Source organism: Myxine glutinosa, chromosome 4, assembly GCF_964187855.1.
Source record: "Myxine glutinosa chromosome 4, kmMyxGlut1.1, whole genome shotgun sequence".
NCBI classification, from domain to species: domain Eukaryota; kingdom Metazoa; phylum Chordata; class Myxini; order Myxiniformes; family Myxinidae; genus Myxine; species Myxine glutinosa.
The window spans coordinates 83,017,565-83,045,471 of NC_136264.1; the positions used below are offsets into that span (position 1 = coordinate 83,017,565).

Here is a 27,907-nt window from a genome sequence, read left to right on the forward strand (position 1 = left end):
GATGTCAACGACCTGATTGCCACGACGAAGAAGGTGTTCGTCAAAGCCCCGTCGCGTGTTGTCCTTTGGAAGGAGCAGCAGCCCAATCTTTCTCTCCCCCCGGAGCCCATTCTGACTCGGTGGAGGACGTCGATCGACGCCGCGGTGTTTTACGCCGAGCACTTCGAGGCCGTCAAGGACATTGTGGACCAGCTGAACGATGACGATGCGATGGCAACCCGGAGTGCCAAGGACCTGTTCGGAAAGGCGGACATCAAGCTCAGTTTGGTCTTCTTAAATGCCCACGTATCGTTCATCCCGAAGATCCTTAAGCAGCTGGAGGAGGCCGGCATGGAGCTGGTCAAGGCCTTCCAGCTCCTTGATCAGGCCAAGGAAGAGCTCGAAAAGATCCGAGGCTGCCGTAAGGAGATCCTGCTCACCAAGTTCAAGGCGGTGCTGCAGCGCAATCCCGACATTGGTGTGCTGAGGACAGTGGCTTTGATCCTGGATGGAGATCAGCACGGATCTGAGGTTGGTGTACCGGCTGGAGTCAAGCTTGCCGACATCCCCCTCTTGAGGTACTGCCTCATCGTCAGCGTCGACGTGGAAAGGTCCTTCTCCGTCTACAGAAACGTCCTCACCGACCACCGACACCGCCTCACCAAGGAGAACATTACCAAGATAATGATTTCAAACACCTACTTTAACCGTTCCTAAAAGGGTTCCTAAAAGGCAATCTTGTCAATTTCTTCTAGTCCTCTACTTATCAAACAATGCGGTTGCAATAAAGGTACCTGAGCGTCATTTTTTACCTGTTTACTAGCCCAGAGTGCTTAATGTTGTGCAGGAAAAAGCTTACCATTTTTTGTTCTTCTTTTGACTGATTTCTGAAAAACTTGGTAATAATAAAAAATGAAGAAAACGGGGGGAAAAAATATTTCGGGATTTTTTCACATAAAAAAAAAAAATTTCCGCTTTTCAAAACATAAAAGGCCTATTTTCTTAACATAAAAATCCGTAGTCTAATTATAACAGCTTCACATTTGACAATTAATTGTTTTCCTCAAAACATTCAAAAGGTTATATTCATTTCTATTCTTCCTCTTACATGAATAATATCCAATCCAGGTATGTATTTTACTACTAAACTAAGAATAGCATTTAATGTTGCTTTCAGGTTAATATCGTTTGAAAATTAAACTCATGCAGTTATTTTAACACTACTCAAAGAAAATAAATGCATTAATAAATGAATGTATATGATTAAAATCACAAACAGGAATGTCTAATTCCCAACAAATTATGCTAACAAACTATGCATAATGTATCATTTATCATAGTCCTCCCTACATTTATTTTCTTTTTTTTCCTTTAACAGTGTAACTTGTGGTGATATGAGTTCACTGATCTGGTAAAACTGACACAATTCATAACATTGTCGTTATGCCATTATCTTAACTCTACTGTACTCATTTACAACATTACTTGATTCAATCTTTTAATCTCGGTATTATTCATATCATCATAAAAAGTCGTTCGATTTTGGGTCCATATTTGTTTCTATTCTTATCAACCTCCTATGGTTTACCAATTTGTTCCAAAACACTGTAACCGAATGTTTTAACCAAAGCTCTACCAAACTATTTCCAATTTAAACTCAAAATGCTAATTAAACAACAATTCAAAGAATTAACTTCAAAAGGTCAACAAATTCATTTTATAAACAGATCCAATTTTTCATCCAATAATTTTCCTTACCAACTGTCATATTGCAACACTTTAATAAACCTTTGAAAAAGGTCTCAAATCAATAAATTCCCTTTTTACTTCCCAAATACTCATCTGTAACTTACTTATTTAATTACAATTTTCTCCCAATTTGTTTGGCCTAAATGGCTGCAAAAGTGGCTGCCAACACGCAGCACCTTTTTTTTTATCTACCAAGCAAGTATTCCTCCACATAAGACCTCTACCAAAATTTAAAAATCTGGGATTTCTGATTATATGGATGCACACTCTCAGGACATTTCAGGCTGCTGTTAACAATCCACTACGATAAATTAATTCCTTTACGCACAATTAAATTACGTATTCAAATTGAAGATGTTATCCCTATCACATTCATTTATAGATTCATTGTTTTGGATCTATTTTTCAACCGCTGTAAGGAAGAACAATAGCTCTTATAAGTCTTTGTAATATCTCACTTAATTTACCCAGCATCTATTTACTATCCATTCTCCTTCTGTTAACCAGTGACTTTGTTTGAACTCCAAAGTTTAATTTGATAAATCCCATGTGTACAACCACCACTTATTCAAACCCCTACTTGTTGTAGAAAATATCCAAGTAAGTGTTACGCCCCCTTAACTGTTGATCATCTATTTCTATGCAACTTGTGAGTACTAATGACACCAGTATGCCAATATAAGTGTTGCAGATTATCAAAATATGTTGCAGGTACACGTAACATCGCGTTCTGAGTTTAAACTACGTAACAGCGCGTTCATGTCTGCCCCTTGGTTTAAGATTCACAATGCATTCCGTTTTAAAAAACCCACAATAGTTCAATTCAGCAAGATTTTCTTTACTATTTTCCCATATCATCTACGCCTAATACACATCCATACATACAGCACAATTTATATGCTGATAAAATTCAAGTTTATATATATATATATATATATATCAAAAATCCGTGAGCAGAGTACTCTGGTAAATCAGTGTAAGACCTCTTCCAAATTTGGCTAATTTTGTACTCCCACATTTTTTTTATTAAGCTCGTATCCATAAATAGCTTTTATTCTCATAAATTCTATCAAAAATGGCATCCCAAGATTACTCACAATTATTCTTTACTATTAATTAATGGCTGCTCATAACTCAGTACATCAAATATTTATATTCCATCTCCCTTGACAAAAGAGATAATCTTCATAATCAAATTATGTTGTTATTTTATTTTACGGATTTTCTGGATATTTGATCCCATCCACATGAAACTATCTATTTCCAGACAAGAACATTGTTGGTTTCAACAATCTTGTAAGATTAACACAAAAAAAACACAAACATTGTCACCCAAAATTTTTTAACTCATGCATGATGTATATTTGTTTACATTGGAACCATTATGTGCAGATCAAGATGGGTGTCAATTTTATTTCAATTTCATAAAATTTGTCCTTTAATTTTAGAAACGCTAATGCACAAATAGAAAAAAAAGTTTATTCTTAGAAAACCCCGATAATGTCATCCCTTTCGGTTCCCACAATAATTTATCCAAATGTGACAACACACCCATTTACATGTCAGTCAACCACTGACCTATCAATCATGCAAAACAATAGTCCAAAATTCCCACCTGATGATCATGTGACTCTTGTCACTTGGTTCCCCAAAAAAAATTAATTTTGCAAAGCAATCATTCCAAACTGTAAATTGAAAAATTGTTTTGCCAAAAATGCTCCCCAATACCACATTTTTTAATTGGCAAATATGAGACTTCCAGAATTAACTCTAATCTTGGATCTTTTAATTCAATGTTTGCAAAATTCTTGTAAAAAACGTCACGTATACTCAAAATAATTGCTTGTTATTGCAAAAAAATCGCATAGTCGTTAATAATCGTTAATGGATGTAGCATTCTTCGTTCTGTTCATTCCTTCGCTACCATTGGTGCAAGATAAAAGATTTCTACCATTATTTATTATGAGAACCTCAATTTCATCTGTTCCAAGAGCGAAAAGTTATAAACAGGACATCAAAAATGTCACCTCCAACAACGTACAATCGTGAAACATACAAATATACAAGTAAGATCGACCATAATTTACATAATGATACAATATTATATCTCCATTTCAGTGGATCTTCATGAAAAAAAAGCACAGCACTCTTTCTAAAGAAAAAAAAGTCTTTAGTGGATCTTTGTCCTTACAAATATTTTTTTTCATGGCACCCTTTCTGAAATGTGTATACATCTGTATTGCCCAGGGCTTTCTGCACACCTTGAGTGGAGCTGCCCACCAGGTGTGCCTTGTGGATTCGCCCACCGACCACATTTCTAATAAATATTAACAATAATTGAGCTAATAAATATTTCGAAGGTACCGGTAAGCACTGGTACCTTTGATCTTGTTTTTCCCTATGAAATGAATCAAACTATCTTCGAATGAACTCAAAAATCAAAAAAAAAATGAAATCAAACTCAAAAATGAAAAAAAAGAAAACAAAAATGAAATCAAAAATGAAATCAAAATCAAAAAAAAAAAGAAATCAAAAATGAAATCAAACTCAAAAAAAGAAAAAAAAGAAAAATGAAATCAAAATCAAAAATCATCTTCCTATAAAAAATCAAGTTTATTATCACAATCTTCTGATTTCAATTTAAGTATGTCAATGCTCCCTTTTTAAGAATTCACTTTTAAACCAATTAAAAGACAACATGCATAATCCCTTTTCCAATTTGGTCCAACTTCAATTTTGATAACTAACTCAAAAGTTCGGCCAAAAGGTCTAACCGATGAAAAAGTATTTGTCCACTCTAATCAATTTCCCTATCAAATCTTACAAAGGAGCCTGGAAGAGAATGGAAAATCACAAGCTCTATCAAAGGAACAATAATATGTTGTTCCAAACCCACAACTACAAAAAAAAACATCATGCAAAAAAAAATCCTAATAAAATTCAATAGAACACCATTTAGCTCAATACAGCCCGATTCCTCATTTCACAAGCAGGAAACAATGCCGCTTCTTGGGGGCCCTCGAATGAGTGAAAATATGCTTCCCACTCATCCTATTACCGCCATCAAAAAAGGGGATATTACATTTAAACCCGTATGCTTGTCTGTCTGCACAGAACAATTTTGATTTTCTCTACATTTGTTGATATGAATGACAGAAAACTTCCATCACATGTGCAACATCACCTGTGCAAGTGTGTAAAATCATAATCATGTCATGAATGACATTGTGTAGGCATCATAATTGTTTTAACACAACAATCTTAAAATCATTGAGAAAAAATCCTGGCAAAAATCCACAATCCTGATTGCTGTGTCAATGGTAATATTACCTACATAACATCTCATGGCAAGGGGCAATGCCACCTCATGTCATGCCCGATGAATGAATGAATGAATGATTCCACGCCCGATGGTTCAGGGAAAACGATAACGTTACCTGCAGGACATATTTCCACCCAGGCAAGACCTACCTCAATCATTCAACAAAACCCAAAAAACCTATATAACCTGTATAACGCTAATCTGAACCACACCCTGCCATATACATTGTTCACAAACTACCCACCAGCCTTTTTGGTGGGGTAGGGGAGGGGGTGTGGGGGATGGAGAAAGATGGATGATGAAAGGGATAAATTGCATCTAACACCAATCCATGTTGAATGGGGGAGGAAGTCATGATTTATATGCATCACATAGATTCATACATCAACAAACCAAATCATTTAGACAAAGCATTCAAAACCAAATCATTCAAATTTCAAATTTTCATGTTCAGAATCTGAATAAATTTTCAAAGCATGGATTCAAAACATTTTTTTAGCCAGCACCTCAATTTGTCAGCTCTTGTATGAGCCTCAACCCAAATACTGAAGTTACAATTCAAGTGAGTTTTACTCAACCCAGTAAAAAGAATAGAAAAACAAACAAGGAGATACAAAGAGATAGGAAGAATCCGGAGAGATTCATTAGAGGCAGATACATCAAACATTTGAACAGCCTTGTATGTGCACCTTGGCCCCATGGCCAAGGCACACCGTCTATCAAGGCTGTCCCAATAACATTACACATGCACCTCAACCCAAAGGCTGAAGCACATGGTCATTCAAACACATGCATCCTGACCACGAGGGGCCACAAGCAACTGTTTTAGGGCCCCAGTCAAGGCCTGCCTTTTTTGCATGTGAAAAAAGGTAAAAAGTCCAAACATTTGAACAGCCTCGGACGTGCACCTTGACCCCATGGTCAAGGCACAACGTCAACAAGGCTGTCCCAATAACAATACACATGCGCCTCAACCCCAAGAGGGAAGCGCATGGTCATTCAAACGCATGCATCATGCCCCCGAGGGGCCACAATGCATGGTCATTCAATTGGGACCACTCCTCTCAATAGGAGTAAGACCCCTTGATCCTCCGACAGGGAATTTACTCCTGTCAGGTAACCAACGGCAACTGTTTTAGGGCCCCAGTCAAGGCCTGCCTTTTTTGCATGTGAAAAAGGTAAAAAGTCCAAACATTTGAACAGCCTCGACGTGCACCTTGACCCCATGGTCAAGGCACAATGTCAACAAGGCTGTCCCAATAATAATACACATGCGCCTCAACCCCAAGAGGGAAGCATTCAAACGCATGCATCATGCCCCCGAGGGGCCACAATGCATGGTCATTCAATTGGGACCACTCCTCTCAATAGGAGTAAGACCCCTTGATCCTCCGACAGGGAATTTACTCCTGTCAGGTAACCAACGGCAACTGTTTTAGGGCCCCAGTCAAGGCCTGCCTTTTTTACAATGAAAAAAGGTAAAAAGTCAAACATTCGAACAGCCTCGGACGTGCACCTTGACCCCATGGCCAAGGCACAACGTCAACAAGGCTGTCCCCATAACAATACACATGCGCCTCAACCCCGAGGGGGAAGCACATGGTCATTCAAACACATGCATCATGCCCCCGAAGGGCCACAATGCATGGTCATACAGTTGGGACCACTCCTCTCAATAGGAGTAAGACCCCTTAATCCACTGACAGGGAAATTACTCCTGTCAGGTAACCAACGGCAACTCGGCTTATCTCAGAGATAAAGCCACCATGGGTTTTAATACGAGTATAAAAACACCGCCTTTTATCTGCATAAGACCACCTCACTTTAGCGGGTCGTATTTCATTATCGCTCAAATCTATATACGTTCGAAAGAGGACATTAGATTCTGTATCACAAGGTCATCTGCTTGTGACAATGCTAAATGTTGCAATGCTTTTTTACGGCCAAATCCACGAAAATCGACTTCTATGACGAGGAACGTCATAACGTCACCGCGGAAGCATGCAATTTTCACTTCCGGATTTTTTCCCCTACTTTTTCCCTTTACTTATACACCGCCCTTTTATCTGTATCGGGAAAGTCAATAAACGTGTACTGCAATTGATCGCAGTCTATTGATATACCTTACACGGACCAGCAACCTCCATAAAATATCATTTTGAGAAGGTGCTGCAGGTGACAGGTGACAAGGTGACAGGGTGCCGCATCAGGAAGTATACGCCACAAAAACGAGTTCCTCCCATAGGGAGCAGACCCACAACAAACGCTCTTCACCAAAGGAGGTGTAAGAGGAGGATGGGAGGTAGAATGGTGGGGATAGAGGGGTACACCGTACGGAATTATATACGGAGAGCAGTAGATAATGTGTCGCTTCTTTGAAAGCACGTTTTACAAATTTCATGCAACCGATATGAATCACAGCATTTTATGATGCTGTTACTAGTACCCGACTGCAAAGCTGCAATGAGTCGGCGAAGCCAAAGCCTCTTGCCACTATTTTACCCATCACTGTGGCATCAGTAGGTTAGGTAGATGGGAGTAGGTAGGTGTAGTAGGTACCGTACCTAGTTCAAAATGACACCATTTGCATTCTGGATGAGATTAAAATTTATAAAATTTCCTTCTTTATTAATTCGGTGAATGCCGTCTCAATTTCGGATATTTCCGGCCGTGAAAAACTGGTCCCTACGGCCGCGAGATTTCTAAAAAAGAATTCTTCGTCAATTTTTGAATATTTGACGCCGTTTTCACCCTCAAACGCGTAATAAGGTTTTTTGAAATATTTTTTCAAATGCTCGTATCTCATTGGTTCCGGTAATTGGTGCCGATTTTCGTTGAAGATAACCAGGGCCCGTATGGGCCCGGGGAACGAGGTTGGTCTTAACGTATTTTAATTACAAATTAGAGGTGCTTAGGATTGTGAATCAAACAAAGACGGGTGAAACAAACTCCTATTGAACTTTTTTAAGCAGAGGTTTGTGCAAAATGGTCTGAAAAATCGATTGATTCTTCAAAAAATAATAATAATTAATAAAATACGCTGACGGGATTCGAACCTATGGCCATTAGGTCTTGTCCCAAACGCATTTACCCATTCGCCCATTGTCAAGCTTGAACACTAAACAATAACAGATATCTATCTAGGTGCCGCGCTTTTTGTGCGCGCGTCAGACGGACTGCGGAGCGATGGTTTACGTGCGTTACCTGTGCTAATTCATGCTGCCCGCACTGATTCGTGCGGCCCGCACGTACCATGTACGTGTGCTCAGCATTTACCCACCCTTCGATCCGCGAAGCGGTCACTGAGCTTGGCGGTACGTGCGAACGCACTTCGCGTCCCTGTTTGAGCATCACGGAGTGACGTCATGATACGTGCCGCGGATAATTTATGATAATTTATGCAGCACGATGGCCATCGCTATGTAAAATTGCATTTACTGGCGCAAAATAAGTCTATCAAAGTCGTGATGGATATCGTTGTGGGCTCACGGTTCTACTCTACAAAAGGAAATTTATTTTATAAAAATCGAACCAGCCGTTTCAGAGATATTAATAGTTTTGTGTTCGTGCGAACGCGCATGTCAGACAACCGCTCGGCTTTGGTAATGAGTTGCAGCACGTAATTTACGAGCCAAATCACACGTGAACAGCGCAATTTAGCCCCGTATTCAATCGCTGAATGGAAAATCATGTTCGCATACAAAATACTTATGATACATAGACAATAACTTATCTGCGTCCAAATTCGGCCACACCAGGTTCAGTTTACAGACACTTTCTGAGGTTGGCAAGATAATACACAGACAAACGCTCCATACCTTGAAAAATCGGACGTTTTCAAAGCGAATACGATGAGCCAACCTCCTCCAGCGTTGCAACCACGTACAAGGCCACCACTTGTTAGGGAACTTTGTTGTGACATCTTTTTGGACACTTCTCAGCCAAAACTCAATGAGACTCATTAAAACTCACTCAGTTTAAATATAGATGTATTAAAATCTTGCAACGAATATTTACACGAAAATATAGTTATCCTTTAAAATAGAACACATGATGCGACGTCGCGCGTCGCGTCGTCTTCCTTCTGCTCTCCTGCTTCTTCCGATGACCAGTTCAGTTTCTTCTCGGAGCATGGTAGTTAAATAGATCTTTGCTCCTTTCATCTCGCTCTAGTGGAATGCCGAAGTCACTAACGCCAGCCTTCCCGGTGCCATTCGGACATCTGGAACAATTAACTCTTATCCACAATCTGAGCAAGTCAGCACTCTACCTCTCCTCGCATTGTCCGAGGTCACAAGGTTATTCCCCAGATAGCCGACCGCTTGCTCCAAGCTCCCGGCACCCCCTCCTTGCATGACTTGAGAATCCTTTACATTGCAGTACAATCCAACTACCCTAACAAATATGACATATATTTATCTATACTTCCACAGGGTCTAGCCTGGGTTCGAATCCTGACCCCGTTATAAACTGTCATCCCGATGCTTCACAGGTAGGGCGACCCAACATTGTGTGATCCATCCCTCGGATAGACGTTAAGTAGGCATCCCGTCTGCCCGCACTCGCCTCGCCGGTGTCCCTCAAATATCCCACGGTGTTCCTCAAATATCCCACGGTGTCCCTCAAATATGCCACGGTGTCCCTCAAATATCCCACGGTGTCCCTCAAAGACCCCACAAGACCCCACGGTGTCCCTCACAAAGAGTATGCGAGCTATTGCCAGCGCCCCTGGTGCAAATTGTAAATTCTGTCCTAACTCGCAGGGGGAACTGCATCAGCGGCACAGCCGCACCCTTGCAAAGTACCTTGGTACATACGTTCCTGCAGCCCATCTACGTATTATTAACCAGTGTGGCAGCTACATTCAAATGTAAGGTGTGCACAGAGGGAGCTGCAGATGGAGGAAATGTTGAGTTGGATCTTGGAGACGGCGTGAAGCTGGAAGGTGTGAAAACATTTTGCTACCTCGGAGACATGCTGAATGGAGAAGGTGGATCAGACTCGGCAACGGTTGCAAGAGTGAGATGTGCATGGAAGAAGTTTCGGGAACTGAGTGGCGTGCTGATGATGAGGGGAGTGTCGTTGAAGCTGAAGGGAAAGGTGTATGCTGCATGTGTGAGACGTGTTATGATTTATGGGAGCGAGACATGGGTAATGAACGTAGAGCAACAACGAAGGTTGGAAAGGGTGGAAATGCAAATGGTTTGGTGGATGTGTGGAGTGTCGTTGAGAGAGAGGAAGACAAATGATGAATTGCAAAAGATGATGGGAATAGAGCCTGTGATGGATGCTGTGAAGAGAAACAGGTTGAGATGGTTTGGTCACGTGTTGAGGAAGGATGAAAGTGACTGTTTGAGAAGAGTGATGGAAATGAATGCAGAAGGAAGTAGATGACGGGGAAGACCGAGAAAGACTTGGCGAAAGGTGGTGGAAGAAGAAATTGCGGGCAAGGGGGTTAACAAGGGGAGATGCAGAAAATAGGGCAAAATGGAGAAGATTTTCATGGGGCCCGCAAGGCTAACCCCCGTTCTAGCAGGGAAAATGGCCTTAAAATGCCTGTTGCACACAACAATCCTTGGTGTGGAATAACTGTCTGCATATTTAAGTATACTTGAGTTTGATTCAACAGGTATGGCCTAATACTCCCTTAACATATGAGGAGCTGTGCTGCCCTCTCCCTTTCTTCCCTTGCTACCTTCAAACAGCGTGATGAAGTGAGCAGACTGTGTGCCAGCTGCTTCACAAAATTTGCATTTGCACCAATTATAAAGGGGAAATTCAAGACATTAACATGATTACGAATTAACATGGAATTAAAAATAGTAGCAATATAATATAAGAAAGCATATTCACTGAATGACTGTTTTATTTTTCAGGTTACAGCAACCAAGTGAGTGTGTGTGTGTGTGTGTGTATATATATATATATATATATATATATATATATATATATATATATATATATATATATATATATATATATATATATATATATATATAGATATATATATATATATATATAGATATATATATAGATATATATATATAGATATATATATAAAAACCACCGTTTAGAGGCCATTTTTCCCCGCAAAGCGGGGGTTGGCCTTTTCGGGGACCGTGGTAGTTGTTGTTTTTTGGTCCCCTTTTTGAAGCAATGTTTTACGGCCGGATGCCCTTCCTGACGCCAACCCTTTTTGCCGCCTTCAACGACAAACAGGGAATTACCAGTGAACTGGTACTCAATTAGCCGACCTCGGAAGGATGACAGGCTGAGTCAACCCCCCTGGCGTTAATTCGGCGATCGACCGAGATTCGAACCCAGGATCCTCGGATCCTAAGCCGGCACCCTAGCCGCTAGCCCAACACCAGGGATTGATATATATATATATATATATTATATAGATATATAGATATGTATATATATAGATATATATAGATATATTATTATGAAAGAAATTATTATTATTGTTCTTATTATTTATTTATTTAATTATTATTTTAATGGTGAAATCCTGTTTTCAGAATCAAATGAAATAGACAAATTCTGTGAATGAATCTTCATTGTTTTTTTATTTTTTAATTAATTTTTATTTACATGAACATCGTAAATTTTTGCGAATCTGTTCAACAAAATGTCATTTGCACATTTAAATTTTACTGTAGGCTTTTTCAAAGAGCATCTTATGAGGCTGTGAACACGATATTTGCACGTTTTTTTTTTTTTTTTTTAAATAAATAAATGGTACTATGCCTGTTCTTTGACATCACTAGCAATATATGCCATTATTGACGATCCTTTTCCTAGCTCCCTATATGTTGGGAGGAACCTTTTGACCAATCTTTCCTTGTTCCCAAATTTCCAATTTTTTTGCCTGAGAGGACAAAACATGACAGACGTGTTTGTGCAAAGTTATCAGGAATTCATGGTTGGTACAACAACCTTAAAGCACTTTGGTCCACATATTCATCCTGTTGAATTGAGCATGGTATATACTGTATGTTGTATGCATCAGACAAAATTTAAATTATTTGAGTAAGTATGTGTTAAGGCACTGGCTGAAAAGAGGAGAAATCTCTTGTGTTGAAATATGACTTGCTGATGTGGATTAGTATTGTTGAAGCTTATGTTGCGTTTTTCTTGCTCATTCCCAGTACTATCTATACGAGTTTGGAGACCTGGACATGTGTGACCGCCCACGACACATCTGTCCCTACGCCATATTGTCATTTGAGTACGAAGGAGGCAACCAGAGGAAACCAGCTTTTGGGTATATTCCTGTTTTTTTGTTTTTTTTATTCCACCACAGCCAAAGACAGGAAGGAGGCATTATGTTTTTGGGTTGTCTGTCCGTACGTATTATCAGTTATTTTGATTCCACAATAACTCGTGAACCACTGCAGAGATTTAAACCAAACTTGGCACAAGTAGGCTTGTAATACAAAGATGAACTAATTCGATAATGGGCTCAAAAGGTATAAAGGTTTGTGACCTGTAATTGTAAATGTTTGTGACCAATATAACTTGTGAACTCCTGAAGCAATTTCAACTAAAACTTTCACAAGTATAGATTTGAGTTCAGCATGTCAAAGGTTACATGCCCTTTGCAAATCATTTTGCAGACCATAATTAAGGTTAGAAGCATCTGATTGTGTCTCTCTTCTACTTATCTTTCTTTTCTCTCTCGCACTCTCTCATCTGACCTTTAATTTTCATGTGACATTTGAGATTAAACATAACATTGGGTTGACCTCTTGGCTCTTACACGAGCCTCGACTTTGTATACAAAAAAACAACCTGTAATGCAGGCATAGCCATATCCATGGATGCGCTTGCATCAATTCCTATTTTATATATCTATTTTTTCCACCTTGTTGTTTGATTACACATGAGTCCTTGCTCCAAATAAGCCTTTTTCGCCCTGCACTCTTTCTCCATTTAATGTCACGTTACATCTCATTTGCCAAAAAAATATAGTGGATGCTTAGCTATTTCGAAATTCCTCAATCGGAGAAAAACTTGATTGCAATAATCTTACCCAAAACTCTAAACTCTCCCAAAATTAATAATTTGTGGGTAACCTAAATGTGAGTACAGTATTTGCGGATAATGTATGGCAGCATTGACTGGAATATTGGGACTGCCTGTGACATCATTTGCTTTGTGTAAGCAATTAGCTCATCTACGATGGGAGCAATAAATAGATCCCCAAGAGTATTAATATCGTGAGTAAAATAAAGTGTGCTGCACTTGTCTCAAAGGATTTGCAAAATGCTCAATCTGCTGTTTTTAAACATGAGGGATCATGTTTGGACTACAATAACAGCCAGGACATCTTCCTGCTTGTTAATGCTGAGAAAATCCCCACCACAATTACTCTCAATAGAATACCTCCCATTAAAATGTGTTGCAAGAGCTGCAGTGTGGCTTGTGGTATCATTATTCAGTCCCAGCCTTAGGAAAGAGATTCATTAGAATAGCTGAATAAAACCTAGTGCTTTGCTTCTTTCAATGTCAGGCTTTCCCAAGCTTTCATCTTTTATTTTTGCCTTTCGTAGTTTAATGGTTTCAGGCAGTGTTTGATTGGTTACCTCATAAAATTGTAAGCTCTTATCATGAGACCAGACGTTCTTTCTGATGGAGAACTTTTTCAAGAATATGTTGGTCAAATCTGCATCAGGTATGGTTTCTCCAAAGTCTGCTTTATTATGAAAACCTTTTTTGCCACGCTTCATATTTTATGCATTAAAAGATGTATACTGGTACATAGTATTGTATTTAGCATTCTAAAGTACTTTTGTTGATTGTGTTTTGACACTGCAGCCTTTGTAATGCTTGCATTAGTAAATTATATTTGTGCACATCAGCGGCATCATCTGTATGCCTTTACCTCTTCTTCATTTCTGTTGCACAAACAAAATTTTATCCTGTATTTGCATCTGCATACAATGTGTGTTAAATGCAAATTAGAGTGTTTGTTTATAAATTTCCTATGCAAAAGCTCCTGCACAAGCCTCAACCATATATATATGTATATATATATATATGAAGTAGCAAAAATACGGTTTCGACCAACCCCAATGTTTGCAGATTATATATCATTGATGATGTCATGCCCTCTTACCTTAACATTGTTGGTCTCACAGGTTGTTTATAGTTTAGCTTTAGGTTATTATTCTTCAACAACCATTGTCTTGTTGATACTCTTGTGGGCATTTTTAATGGTATCCTTCAAATATAAGTAGGCCTTTAATCAGGTAAAAATGCCTAATTAATGAATTTGTCAACACTAGTGAAGAATCCGTCCTTACGGACGGCTTAATTCCCCCAACATTATGGATGGGTTAATTCCCCCAGACTTGAGGTGTTGTAGTATTACTATCCATTCCATAAATAAAATGCAAATACAACAAAGTGTATTAAAGAATAGCTCAGTTAGTCATACATGCTTGCGCCTTCGTTTGTTTGGTTGAGTCCAACATTGCATTGTGCTCTCCTTCAATTACTCTTCTCAATCACCAACTGACTTGATTTGATATCCTCATGCTTAGCATACAAAAGGTAATGAAGGAACAAATATTTCAATTGATTCCAAACCAAGACCATTTGTACTGCTTTTTTATTGCTGGCAATTTTATATCACTCTCCTTGAAACATACAGTGCAGTACTGTACTCATTTTTTTAATCAATTCATTATAAAGAGGAAGCCAACTCAAACAAATGTTCAGGCATAAAGATTATATTATTATGATGTTTCTTACATAAAAATAGAAAAGGAATACAATTGACAATCCTATTCCATTTTCATCAATATTACATTTTAAATTTTTTTTGTGTATCAGAGTTGAGGCTCATGGAAGAGCTTGTATGCTGAATGGATCAGGGTGCAACAGAACAAAAGCAACAGTGGAGATGGGTGGGGGGTAAAAACAGCAGAGTTGAAGCACAAGATGGAGGTAGACGTAGACAAACAATGGGGGGCAGGAAAGGCAGGATGGATGGATACTGAAGGAAAAACTGGGAATTTGGAAGCGGGGGCTAACGAGTGTAGAAAGTATCACAGTTTTGGATTGGGGATGATCTTAGTGGGTGGTGAACAGTTGTCTTGAAGACCTGGAGGGAAGAATGAGATTGAAGAGAATGTGGAAGTTGATTCTACAGGCAGGAAAAAAAGGGGACTATGTAAGTGGTGGTGTAATGGTTCTGGATTTTGGGAGTTTCACCAGAAGTTTCACCAGATAGATGGTGGATCACATATACCCTGCAGAAACCTTGGGATGGGGGGGGGGGGGGGGGGAGGGGAGGGGAGAGACAAAGAGAGCAGAGGGTGCAAGTCCAGGAGAAAGGAGGCGGTAGAAGCCTGGGAGACCAATGACCTGTCTGCAATGTGGAAATGATAGGTGCATATGCTCAGTTTCATCACAGGAGATTCCAGTGATCTTGAAGGCCTTGGTCTCCATAGCGTCAAGCTCAGAAAGATGCGAGGCATGAGAGAGTGGTACTCCATCAATAGGATGTGGATAGGAGTTCAGGTGTGCCAAGGAAGGATTGATGAGGATAATTGCAAACCTAAAGCCTACTTGTATAAGCTTTCTTAGGATTTTTAATGATCACAACTCACAATTGAGGGCAAGACATAGATGGTTTAGTGAGCTCTCAGTATTATTGAGGGTTCAAAGATGTATCTTTCTCCTCTCAGAAGGAAATGCATGCGAACAATGGCATAATATTAACTAGAACGGGCACTCGGTAGAGCGCATACCTTCGCCGCAGCTACTGTTCTGTACTTGGCATGGGAGTGTAGGGAACAGAACAGTGAACAGTTTGGTGCTGATTTCATGCAAATCGGATAAGAATTGACCGAGTTATGACAAAAAACGCACATTTTGCAAGGTCGTGACCCCCCTGACCTTTGACCCCCAACCGCTAACAAGGGTAATGTCTTCACTGGGTCATGTCGTATATCACAAGATCGGGCATTGAATTCTGAACATTTTGGCATTAGTTGCATGCCAATTGGATAAAAATTGACCGCGCTATGGTAAAAATACGATTTTGACCTTTTCGTGACCTTGACCTTGACCTTTGACCCGATTGCTCCCAAAATCTAATCAAATGTGTCCCGTATAATAACCAATCATCCCACCAAATTTCATGCAATTCGGTTGAATACTTTTTGAGTTATGCGAATAACATACACACACACACACACACACAGACATACAAATAAATACACAGCGATCAAAACATAACCTTCCGCTTTTGCGAAGGTAACTAGAACGCCACTCGGTAGAATGCATACCTTCACCAGGCTGAACAGTTTGTATTTTGTATCCCACGGATAGGCCGGATCTGCATCCAGACCTTAACTAAAATTGAATTGCTTGTTCTTATCACCTACGCAACTTGTCCAAAAAGTTTCATCTGAATTTGTTTCTAACCTTTTGAAGTATCATGCTAAATATAGTTTTGGCCTGATCTCTCGGTGGTGAAGAATCACTTTAAAATCCGGATCTTCACCAAACGATCCGGATATGGATCCGTATCCAGAGCTGGATCTTCACCAAAATCGAAATGATTTGTCCTTGGCACACACACAACTCATCCACCAAGTTTCGTCCAAATCCGTCCATAACTTTTTTGAGATATCCTGCTCACAAACAAACAGGTGAAAACTGGTGTATGGTGGTGGAGGTAACAAGTTTCACGCATTTTTTTCCTACACATTAACCAGTCACTGTAGTCTGTTTCCTTTTGGAAAAGTAGAGAACTATCGTAGTGTTACATCTTTGTTAGAATAATAGCTTTAATAAATCTGGCGGAATTAAATGTTATTAATGCTATAATCGTCGGAAGCATTTGAAATGGAGATTTACCACATTCACTTATTGGATTGAAATTTAGCTTTTAAACGTTTATCCGATAATGTTTCTTCATTGGCCATTCTTAATTCTTAATTGTATTAAAACTTCGGACATTCTTAGTTTTTCCATTGTTCACCACGTAGATCAGGAACACACTTTGATGCAATAATCCTTTTAAAAACCCACAAAGATTGAAATAAAACAGCTTTTAAATAATCCTTCATACTACAACATCATCCAAGTCAATTCAAAAAAACATTGATCCTTTAGTGGACACCATCGACATTGTTTTGTTGGGATGCAATCAAGTGCACCGATTTTTGCCTCATTATCTGCTGAATGTGCCTCCCTCGTGACCCTTTCTTTTTTGAGTAGACCCACAGGAGACTGGCATAACACCTCATTATTCACAGGTCCAATTAACGCTAGATGAACTAATGAGCTTTGGGAATGTGGATAGTTTTGGGAATGGGAATATTTCAGGGAAACAAGAGATCACTTGACAGCTGGCTGGTGGTTGAAGGAGAGGCAATGTAAAAGCAAAATAAATGTTTTACATTCCAATTTTTTTTTTTTTTAAATGTCTAACCTTTTTTGTTGTTGTTGTTTCAGGTCAAGTTCTTGGCACAAAGGTGTGTTTTCAGTTTCCTTATTTATTTGTTTTTATTTATTTTCAATGTACTGTATTGTGTTTCTGAGTTGTCAATTGTTTGGATTGATCAATGGATAAAATCAACAGAAGGTTGTTTGAGTTATGCTAACTGCTGTGGGAAGCATGACGAGGCTGTTTGGGGATTAAGTGTCGGCCTCTTGCTTACCATGGCGGTTAGCATACCTCAATCAAGGTCTTGATTCCATCCATTGTTCTTCCTGTCGGCCAATGCAGATCAACACCACGCTTCACTAGCAGGATTGATCATTGGGTATTTCTGGAATTGTACAGATATCACCTTACTTTGATGGCTACGCATTTGCTATAACCACAATCGGTATGCAATGCAAACTACTATATCATTCCATTTCCGGTTTTGGGTTGCTCCACTTGTGTTGCTGGTTCGTGAGTTCCGACCTCCGGCTCAACAAAGCTCAGTTTCCCGGACCAGATACATGGTGTTTTACTGTTTTATTTTAAATCCTGTTTTGCTGGTTGTGGGTTCATCCATTTTTTCTGTGCCAAACCATACCTTGCTGTGTTGAATTGTCGAATTTGTGTCCCTGGTAAAATCCAGCCTACTTTATTTAGGGCTGGGCTAGTTGAATTGTTGCTTCGGTCTTTGACCGCACCTTTAACAGATAATGACCACATGTGCTTCGTTTTCACTCCTTTTCACCCCTCAGGCTAAATTGGGCTAAGGGGTATTGTCGTCCGGGTGTCAGTCAACTTTTGGTTTCCGTCAATTTCAAGGAGAACGGCTTGTCCGATTAAATCCATTTTTGCAGTGTGTGTTGGGGTTGAGTTGAGGAAGGTTCCTTTCGAAAATGGGCATGCTGCGATTTTCAATATGGCCGCCATGGCAGCCATCTTGAAATTGGTTTCCACCATACATGGGCTGAGGGGTTACGCTAGCTTTGCGGTGCTATTTATTCCTCCTGGGGGCATTTTTAATGGTATTGTCACTTCTGCTTCCTCAGCTTAACCATGCACCCCTTCTCACTGCAAAAAATAAATTCCAATCAACATAAAACTTCTTCACTTTAAAAGATAAAAAATCATCAACAGAAAAAAAAAGAAATTTGATCTGGTGTGCACAGTTTCTCCTTCATTCCCTATCCCTTCTCCTTTTCAATACCCCAAACTGAATCTTCACTGAATAAAAGGCTTCTACCTTTACAATGCTTAATAGCATTAAGAAAAAAAACTTATTAAAAAAAATAAAAATAAAATTATATATATATTGTTACGGTCCGCGGATAAGGATGTTGTTTGCCGAGCGAAGGCACCGCGGCCGAACAGTTTCCCCAATTCACCCAAACGTTGGCCGTATCGCGCCACAGATATTCAATGTGGGAAAACTCTAAAGCGACCGAATGTAAAGAGGAAGAAGAAGACGTACAGAAGAGTAACGGGATTTATTATTTACACACACAAGCAAAAAGAGCAGTCACGGTTATTTACAGGGGACATGAAAAAGCAGGTGACACAGTGAAAATTACTAGCTTATACAGACTTAATTAACTACCCAGGACAGAACAAACAAAGACGACTCACACGGGGAATGATGATAGGAATTGGCTGGAAGGAGAGGAAAGTCCAATGGGTCCGGCAGCACGAATCGGCGCGTTGGGCAGCCGCCGTTCCTTCGCGGCCCTGCTCAAAACCGCCGTCCAGGCCCCAAGCGGCTGTCGAGTCTTGTTGCTGCTGTAGACGCTGCTGCTGGCGAGCAAGGCGACGAATAGCAGGCTTTGTGCTTCCCTGGATGATCTCTGCTTTTGGACCTCACAACTCAGCTCTTGTCATAGCTCATCTCTCCTCTCAGCTCATCTCTGTAAAAGCTCATCTCTTTTCTCAGCTCATCTCCTTGGGGAACGTCCCGCGGCGGGTTATATAGGCCCCGCCCCTCAACCTTCGCGAACCTCCCTGATGTTTCTCTCCACACCCTCTCCAAATCCAACCCCTTGTTCGTGGTTGGTTGAGTGGGGCTGACTCACTCCTCCCCTCTATGACGAGGTGGGGCCCCGCCTTTCTTCCCCAACCCTGCCTCGTGGTCAATGGTGGCAATTGTTGGTTGGCTAGGCGAATGGCAATCGACGAAAGGGGAAATGGAGGTTTTTGGGAATGGGAATGAAGGGAATCTATCTCTTTCACTTGGTGCAATGGAGTGTCATGTTAATGGAAGACAAGGCCTTACCCTAAAACACATAATAAGGATATAAACTACTGAACAAGGGTATTATAGTGTCCTTCAATGTGGTGTTTCATGGAATTAACTACCGGGACGCCCTTTTTACCTTTACACAACTCTGGAGGCAGGAGGGGCCATAATCAACAATGTTACACAGCAATTTCCAATACAATACACACAATCAAAAACATACAATCCTCATATCCGCAACACTGCACCCTCCTCCTCTTAGGCACGGCCCGGGCCTATAACTTTAATTTAGTGTGACACGTAGGTGTAGTTCCCTCTACTTTTAACCTGACCCTGAGTGCGACAGTTTTAAAACATAGATAAATATGTCCCGCTGCTCCATTGCACCCTGCCTAACAGACTCACGCCCACAGTTAACCGAATTGCGGAATGGTCTTCAAACTACACACTGACGGTGGGGAGCATTATTTACAGTGACACTACTTTTATTTACAAGACTAACCCAGGACCTGTGATTGTTCTTTCTGGGGGGGGAGACAGTCTGCTCTGCATCGATGCACCATGAAAGCACCCATAACGCACCAACACACCCTCAAGCACCAATCGGTGCACAGTCATCACTGTTCACTGAATAAAAATAAAAACAACAACCCCTAACCCTGCAGGTGATCTCTTGCTCTTCGGCTCCCTCTGCTGGCTATTATTATTTCTTCCAGTTGTTGTCTTTTTCCTTTGCTGGTGGCCTATTTGCAATAAAATGCACCCAACGTGTCCATTTTTATTTATTTTATTTATGGCCCACAGGGCCGACTAGTGTGGTTCACCTGTGGGGCATCGGTGCCCTGTGATCAAGGTCCGCCAGCAAGATTTCGGGCCCTCATGGCCGGTTCCAGCAGAGGGGCCATGCCCCAACCCATGGGGTCCATAAGTGGTGCTCGGCCACAGACATGTGGTCCATAATGTGGTGCATCGATGCAGACAGCTGGTTCTGGGAGTTCCGGGCGCACAATGGCCGACTCACGCACGCTCCCCTCGGCGCCCAATGGCGCACAGGTCATGTGGGAGACAAAAGGGGGGAAGACAGATGAGCGAGGGGTAAGGTCACAAGGGTACACATCAATAAGGCAATGCAAGGTGAAATGCGTACGGAGAGCGAAGTGAGAAAAGCTCGTCCCTTCCGTACGTCACCCCCCTGTCACCTACTCTACCCTTGCCCTTACCCCATATTTACAAAATCTACACATTTACAAATTCGTCACTACTGTCACGTCTTCCCCATTTTTCCCCTATACCAAATTCGTTTCCACTCCCTGTACTTCAAAATTTGCCATCACCCAATCCATCATAAATCCTCATAAGGAGGAAGAGATGGAACATCAAGCACAATGTCACACCCACGTCATGATGCGTCTCACAATCCAAACATTTGCCCAAAAATAATAAAACATGGCATGGTGTGGAGTTACGTCACCTCAGGTGAGTGGATGTAGATGGTGCGAGGAGACTTCAAGCCTAACTATCCTCTAAATGACATTAACACACTTTACTCTACCCGGGGTCTTTCCCTGCCAATCCATTGGCCATCTTACACTATGGGTTCTAAAAACCAATTCCCATTGACCAAACTGTGGTGCTTCTCAATTTGGGGTCTCACTCCCCCGATTCATCTCCCGGTGCCCTTGCACAATTTCTGGGCTGGGTCGTGCAGCTCTCCCAGCAGGTCTACCCACCTGCACACCTCCACCACTGTAGTTGCCACCCGAGCTTACCTGCTCCTTACCTAACCTATCTAACTGGGGAAGGCCCCTCCTGGCTCTGTCACCCCACTCGGTGCCCTCTGGCACTGGGCTACCCGGGTCCGTCCTCCGGATCCTCGGGCCCCATCCACAACAACTCTACCGGCTCCCAGAGCCCACCTGCGGCCTCACCTGGCCGACATCCTCACAGTGGTGGAGTGCCCAAACCAACTACACACACTAACAGGCAACACGCCCAGCCATTTCCACAACACTAATGCACCCATCCAAATACCATTCTCTCACCCGCACCACAGATGCCAATATCCAACCACAATTTACCTATACCCTCTACCTAACACTTACACTACCCGCCCCGGGTATTCGTGATGGGGGTCCATCCTTCCCCCATTCACACCTTCGCACCATCCACTCCGCTCCATAGTTTCCACCATACTCACTCCACGACCATCCATTCCAATACTCCATATACTCCATACCATTTATTCCATACAACCATGTATTTCACACAACCATTCTCCATTCACCTGTAGTTGCACACCTGTGCACTCACACCTGGTGCCACCTGCACCCTCCTCCTCTTCCTGGACCATTTGGTCAGCACAATACGCAATCACCACTACTCCCTCATACACTGCTCCATACACCTGTCCAGTTGCACACCTGTGCAATCACACCTTTTAACCATACACACGGCATCATCTCATCTACCTACTCCCATCTGAAACTCGCGCTTCCCAGTCGTCCCTTTAAACTATTGCGCTCCCTCGTCATTATCATCCACTCTAATCTACCTGCGTCCCCACTACAGGTATCCTTGTCACTACCTAACCTTAACGTTACCTAATGTCAATCTCTAGGGCCCTACACATTATCCAAACCCACCCGGGCTAGTTTTCACTGCCATAAACCCCATAAATCTAGTGCTCCTTTGCCCCCCCCGTGTGAGGGATGGTGGATTGGCCATCCCATCACATCGGGGACGTTCCACTACCAATTTTGCACACCAAATTTCAACCAATCATAAATTTGCCAATCACTCTACCAATCCTCTGCCAATCATCACTCTGCCAATCCTTTGCCAATCATCAAATTTTGTTTTTATTATTTCGGGTCCAGACCACTATCCTCATCATTACAGTCTACTTACTAATGCCTCTCGGTGCGCCAATTCACTTCTACAGCCCGGCTTCGTAAAGCCGAGCAATGAATGCGGGTTGTTTGGTGCCGGCGGCTGGATACGTCCCGCATTCGGTGCAGGGAAGGACGCTTACCCGGGCCGAGATCCCACGCACCACCTCGGCACGGAGCCATCCCATGGCCCGACCTCAACCTGCCGGAACGCCTCAACAAAAAGGGGTCGCCATGACGACCCTTCCTATCGGGCTGCCCGCTCCGCCTAGTGGAGCACGGACGCGGCCGTTCAAAGCGAGGCCCAGCGTGGATCGCGTACGGCGGTTCTTTCGAAACCGCCGTGGTTCGGATCCCCGCTGGTCCTCGCGGCACGCGAAGCTGCCCGACGCGCACCGAGGGCCCGATTCGGCTAAATGTCGTTCTAACCGCTAACCTGGTTACCGTCGATGCCTCACCTGCATGCTTACACCCCGCAGCCCGTTCCTTGCTCATACACCCAGCTGTTCCCATGCTCCTCGTCATTGCACCTTCTCTTACACACCTAGGTACACTCATTCCGCTCACAGACTTGGTCACACACCTGACCACCGAACACCTTTGCACACACTCGTTGTTCGCACACCTCACCAACACACCTCTTCGCACCCCCTCCTCTGTGACAATCACAGGTGTGCTCTCACTCGCACACCCAACCACGTGCCTCACGACCAATTCCAGTGTGCATTCCCACACACGCTCTACCCTTCCAGGTGTGCATCCTTCCATTCCAGGTGTACATCCTCTCTCACCTGTCACAACCAACTCACGCTCCGTGTCACTCTCACTACTTTCACCACCACTCTTGACAGCGCACTCACCCTTACTCTCGACAGCGCACTCTTTCCTCATGCACCTGTCCGTTACACACCTTTCTCGCGCACCCTCTCCCGTTACATCCTCTGTAACACTCACCACAGGCGTGCATTCTCCCTTACTCTTGACAGCGCACTCTTTCCCCATGCACCTGTCCGTTACACACCTTTCTCGCGCATCCTCTTGCGCACACTCTCCCGTTACTTCCTCCGTAACACGCACCACAGGTGTACACTCTCTCATTACATCCTCTGTAACACTCACCACAGGCGTGCATTCTCCCTTACTCTTGACAGCGCACTCTTTCCCCATGCACCTGTCCATTACACACCTTTCTCGCGCATCCTCTTGCACACACTCTCCCGTTACTTCCTCTGTAACACTCACCACAGGTGTACACTCTCTCGTTACATCCTCTGTAACACTCACCACACCGCGCTTCCATGTGCCCCCTCGCACATGCGCTTCGACCAACTCACTCTTGACAGCACACTCACTCCTCGGCGCGCACTTTTTCCTCACACACCCCAGAGTCGGACATTCTAGCACACCTCCTCCTTCGCACACCGTGCCTGTCGCACACTTCACCAACGGCCTCTCACGAACACCCGGATCCAAATCAACCCCCAAGCCGACTGAAGCTCCCCTCACATCATGTACATTTCCTCATATATCGCAACTCACCTTGACACCTCGTCTCCGCACCTCCTTCGCCACCTGCAAACTCTTTATTTGGTTAGCGAGCACAACATCACGATTTGAGCACCGACCTTGTACATATTCCATCACCTCCTCCTGTATTTCTCTCTTAGTTTCTGTCTGTCTCTTCTTAATTTCACTCACCTCCTCTTCCACTTCCTCTAATTTTTGCTTCACCTCTTTTATTTCCCGGTGCGTTTCCTCAATTTCGTCCTCTAAGGCTACCTTGACCGTTTCTATGTGCGTCCTCACCTGCCGGTCCTTCGTCTCCATTATCTCTGTCACCTCGTCCAACCTCATTGTCAGTCCCTCACGTACCATCTGACATTGCCTCTGTGTCGCTATTAAGTCGTCCTTGATGTCTCCTTGTGGCGCTTTTAACCCTCCTAGTACCGCAGTGTTCTTTTGTACCTGCTCCACTAACTCCTTTTGTCCCACTGTCAGCTGTTCTACTCCCTTCGTCAGACCCTCTATGCCCCCCTGTAACCTAGGCGTATTATTCATCACCTCTTTCTCTATACGCTTTTCACCTCGCTTTACCTCCTCGCGTACCCACGAGACCTCCTCACTTACACCTCGTCGTATCTCCTCTTTCATCTCCTCCCTCTCTTTTGTAGATGCCGCCCTCATCTGTCCCAATTCATCCCTCTGAGCATCCAGTTTGGTTTCTACCCCGATTTTCACCTCCTCTATCTGCTCTCCTATTTGTTTAATTTCTCGGGCGGATTGCTCCCCTATTTCCCGCAATTTGTCTTCCATCCTATCTTCTAGCCCCCTCAACCCATTTTTCACCCCTTCTATCTGATTCTCCTGGGCAGCCATTCTATTTTCCACCCCCATTAACCCCTTTTTCACCTCTTTTATCCCGTTGTCTAACCCCTCAAATTTGTTGTGTAACTTCCCAAATTTCTTGTCTAATCCCTTAAAATTATTGTCTAACTCCTCACCGGTACCCCTCGCTTCGTCCCTCATTGCTCCCATTTCGCCCCCCATCCTATCCATTTTTGCATTCAGTTGGGTCAAGAATAATCTGAGGTCAAACCCGGTTTGCACAGCGTCCCCAGCCGCCACCGCGGGCTCGCCCTCCGCGGCGCCGCTATTTTGGGACCCTTCAACCACGTGCGCGAGCGCGCCATTTTGTGCACCTGAAACCTCCTCAACCACCCTCCTCATTGCTCCCCTCCATTTGATCCTGGGTTACTCCTAACCCCTCTTCTAGCTCACCCACCTGCATCCGATCGCTTTGACCAGCCATGGCGCGATTTCAAAATTCGGGTTTTTCTTTAAAACAACACAAATTGTGTTGCAACTGCTAAACCAGAAAGCATCTCAAAATGCAAAAATCAAAATGGATCCGCATGCATTTTGTATTCAGACATATTTTTATTCTTCTTCCTCTTCTTCTTATTCTTCTTATTCTTCTGCCTCTCCCTCTTCTTCTTCCTCTCCTGCCTCTTCTTTTTCTTCTTCCTTTTGCTCAAAATAACGAAAATAGTTTTAAAAAAAATACAAAATGAAAATTGATGGTTTTATGCAGCTTTGACCTTTGAGCTTTCAATCTAAAAAAACACACACACACACACACACACACACACACACACACACACACACACACACACACACACGGAGACACACACACACACACATGGACACACACACCATTCAAAGACTTATGGGAAGTCACGAGGTACGTCAATTTGACATCTCACCCTAAGTGGCATTTTTCTTGGATACGCCATGGCTGCAGTGTACTTGCGATGTTTTTAAAATTCCCCCTCGATGAAGAGCCCAGATTACGGATATCATATTCCCGCCAGGAAGCGACTCATTGTTACCCGGCGAAGCTGGGTACTTTTGCTCGTGTGTGTGTGTGTGTGTGTGTGTGTATGTGTGTGTGTTTTATATATATATATATATATATATATATACAGTATATATGCGGTATATATTTATACGTATATAACAAAAAATAAATTAGATGACAAAAACGACTTTTTCCACTTCTAACTTGCTTGTTTACATTGTATATGAAGAATGACATGCCATAACATAAATTTGACTAAGATTTCACCTACAGTATATGCATGACACTGGTATATATTTAAAAGTTGTTTGAATAATGCAGCGATTTCAAATAACTGCTTCTTTGCTCTTCTTTACAGGGGTTTCCTGCAAACAGTATGATGTGTGGGAGGGCCAGTTGACTCATCAGAATACGAGTCTTGGTGGCTTTGTTCTGAGGTCCTCGGTTGCAGCCACTCTGCCAGTCCAATTGTAAGATCAATTTATTGTTTAGTCCTTTATGATGTTGTTAATCTTTCACCTGTTGCTGTTCAGAATAAATAGTAACTTTTAATTGAATCTAAAAGACTATTTCATTTATGAGGATGCTGTAGTTACAAATCTCGCTTATCCATCCCCTACCCAGAGCGGACTGTAGGTTTGCTCTCTCTGTCTGTCTGTCCGTTTCTCCAGCCCATCTGGGGTTTTCTGCAATTTTCCATACCTCATAACATATTCAACTGAATCTTGCTTGGTACATGGTTTTATCTATCTATAATTCCAGTAATCTCTGTTTGTACGTCTGTACGTTTGTACGTCTGTACGTTTGTCTGTGACCGCTGTTTCTCGACAACCACGGGTCCGATATACTTTTAACTTGCCAGGTATATTGCTGGGGACCCGAGGATGTGCCTTTTCAAGGTTTCATATTAATCGGACAATTACTTACCGAGCTATGTCCAAAAAACGATTCAACCAATCAGAGAGCAGCGAACGATCGCGTGTGCCGAACGTGGAGGACACACTCTGCCTCGGATGGCACATTTGAGAGCGTATTCATTTATTTCACGTTTGCAAACTATGTTGGCGTTAAACTATGTTTTAAAACTAATAAAACCGAATTTGCGATTCATTCGCTTTCCTGCGCGTTTGTGCACGCGATGGCGATTTCTTTACCAAACTCCGGAAGCCGTTCGCTTTGGACCAAACCATTGCATGTAAATAGAGGGGGGGGGATTGTCACCGTACTCGCAAGCCGTTCGCTTTGGACCAAACCATTTCATGTAAATAGAGGGGGGGGGATATAATTTTAGATATAGATATAGTACGGGCAATGCCCTAGTTATGATAAGTTACAGAACAAGTTTGGGTTTCAGGGCGTTTTTACCAATTGTTCATGGATTTATGCCTTTTTTAGACTTAGAAAATATCACATATTATACATGGGTAAGTTTTCTTTACTTTTTTCCCCCCATACCCTTTAATATATTCAAATGAAACTTTGTACATGGCTTTATTATGAAAAGTTACATAACAAGTTTGAATTTCAGGGTGTTTAATCATTTCTTTTTAATTTGTTAAAAAAAAAAAAAAACATTCATTGGGACCAGTAGGGGACATGTGTTGCAAAGCAATTCTCACTCTTGTTTTTTTTTTTTTTTTCACCTCTCTCCTACAATTTCTTTTGATTGGATAAGCTGATGAATTTGCTCAACTAGGGCATTGCCCGTACTATATCTATATCTAAAATTATATCCCCCCCCTCTATTTACATGAAATGGTTTGGTCCAAAGCGAACGGCTTGCGAGTACGGTGACAATCCCCCCCCTCTATTTACATGCAATGGTTTGGTCCAAAGCGAACGGCTTCCGGAGTTTGGTAAAGAAATCGCCATCGCGTGCACAAACGCGCAGGAAAGCGAATGAATCGCAAATTCGGTTTTATTAGTTTTAAAA

The 27,907-nt window shown here is 42.2% G+C and overlaps 1 protein-coding gene across 2 annotated transcripts in view; it reads left to right on the forward strand.

Annotated features, from left to right (window-relative positions):
* The window catches only part of LOC137424934 (protein TASOR), a 241,837-nt gene that overhangs the window by 85,809 nt on the left and 128,121 nt on the right, over positions 1 to 27,907 (forward strand). For both annotated transcript variants that reach the window (XM_068112841.2, XM_068112842.2), the window contains 3 exons: positions 12,205 to 12,320; positions 17,528 to 17,547; positions 26,333 to 26,444. In XM_068112841.2, the coding sequence (XP_067968942.2) occupies positions 12,205 to 12,320; positions 17,528 to 17,547; positions 26,333 to 26,444 (248 nt within the window). The remainder of the gene's footprint in view (positions 1 to 12,204; positions 12,321 to 17,527; positions 17,548 to 26,332; positions 26,445 to 27,907) is intronic.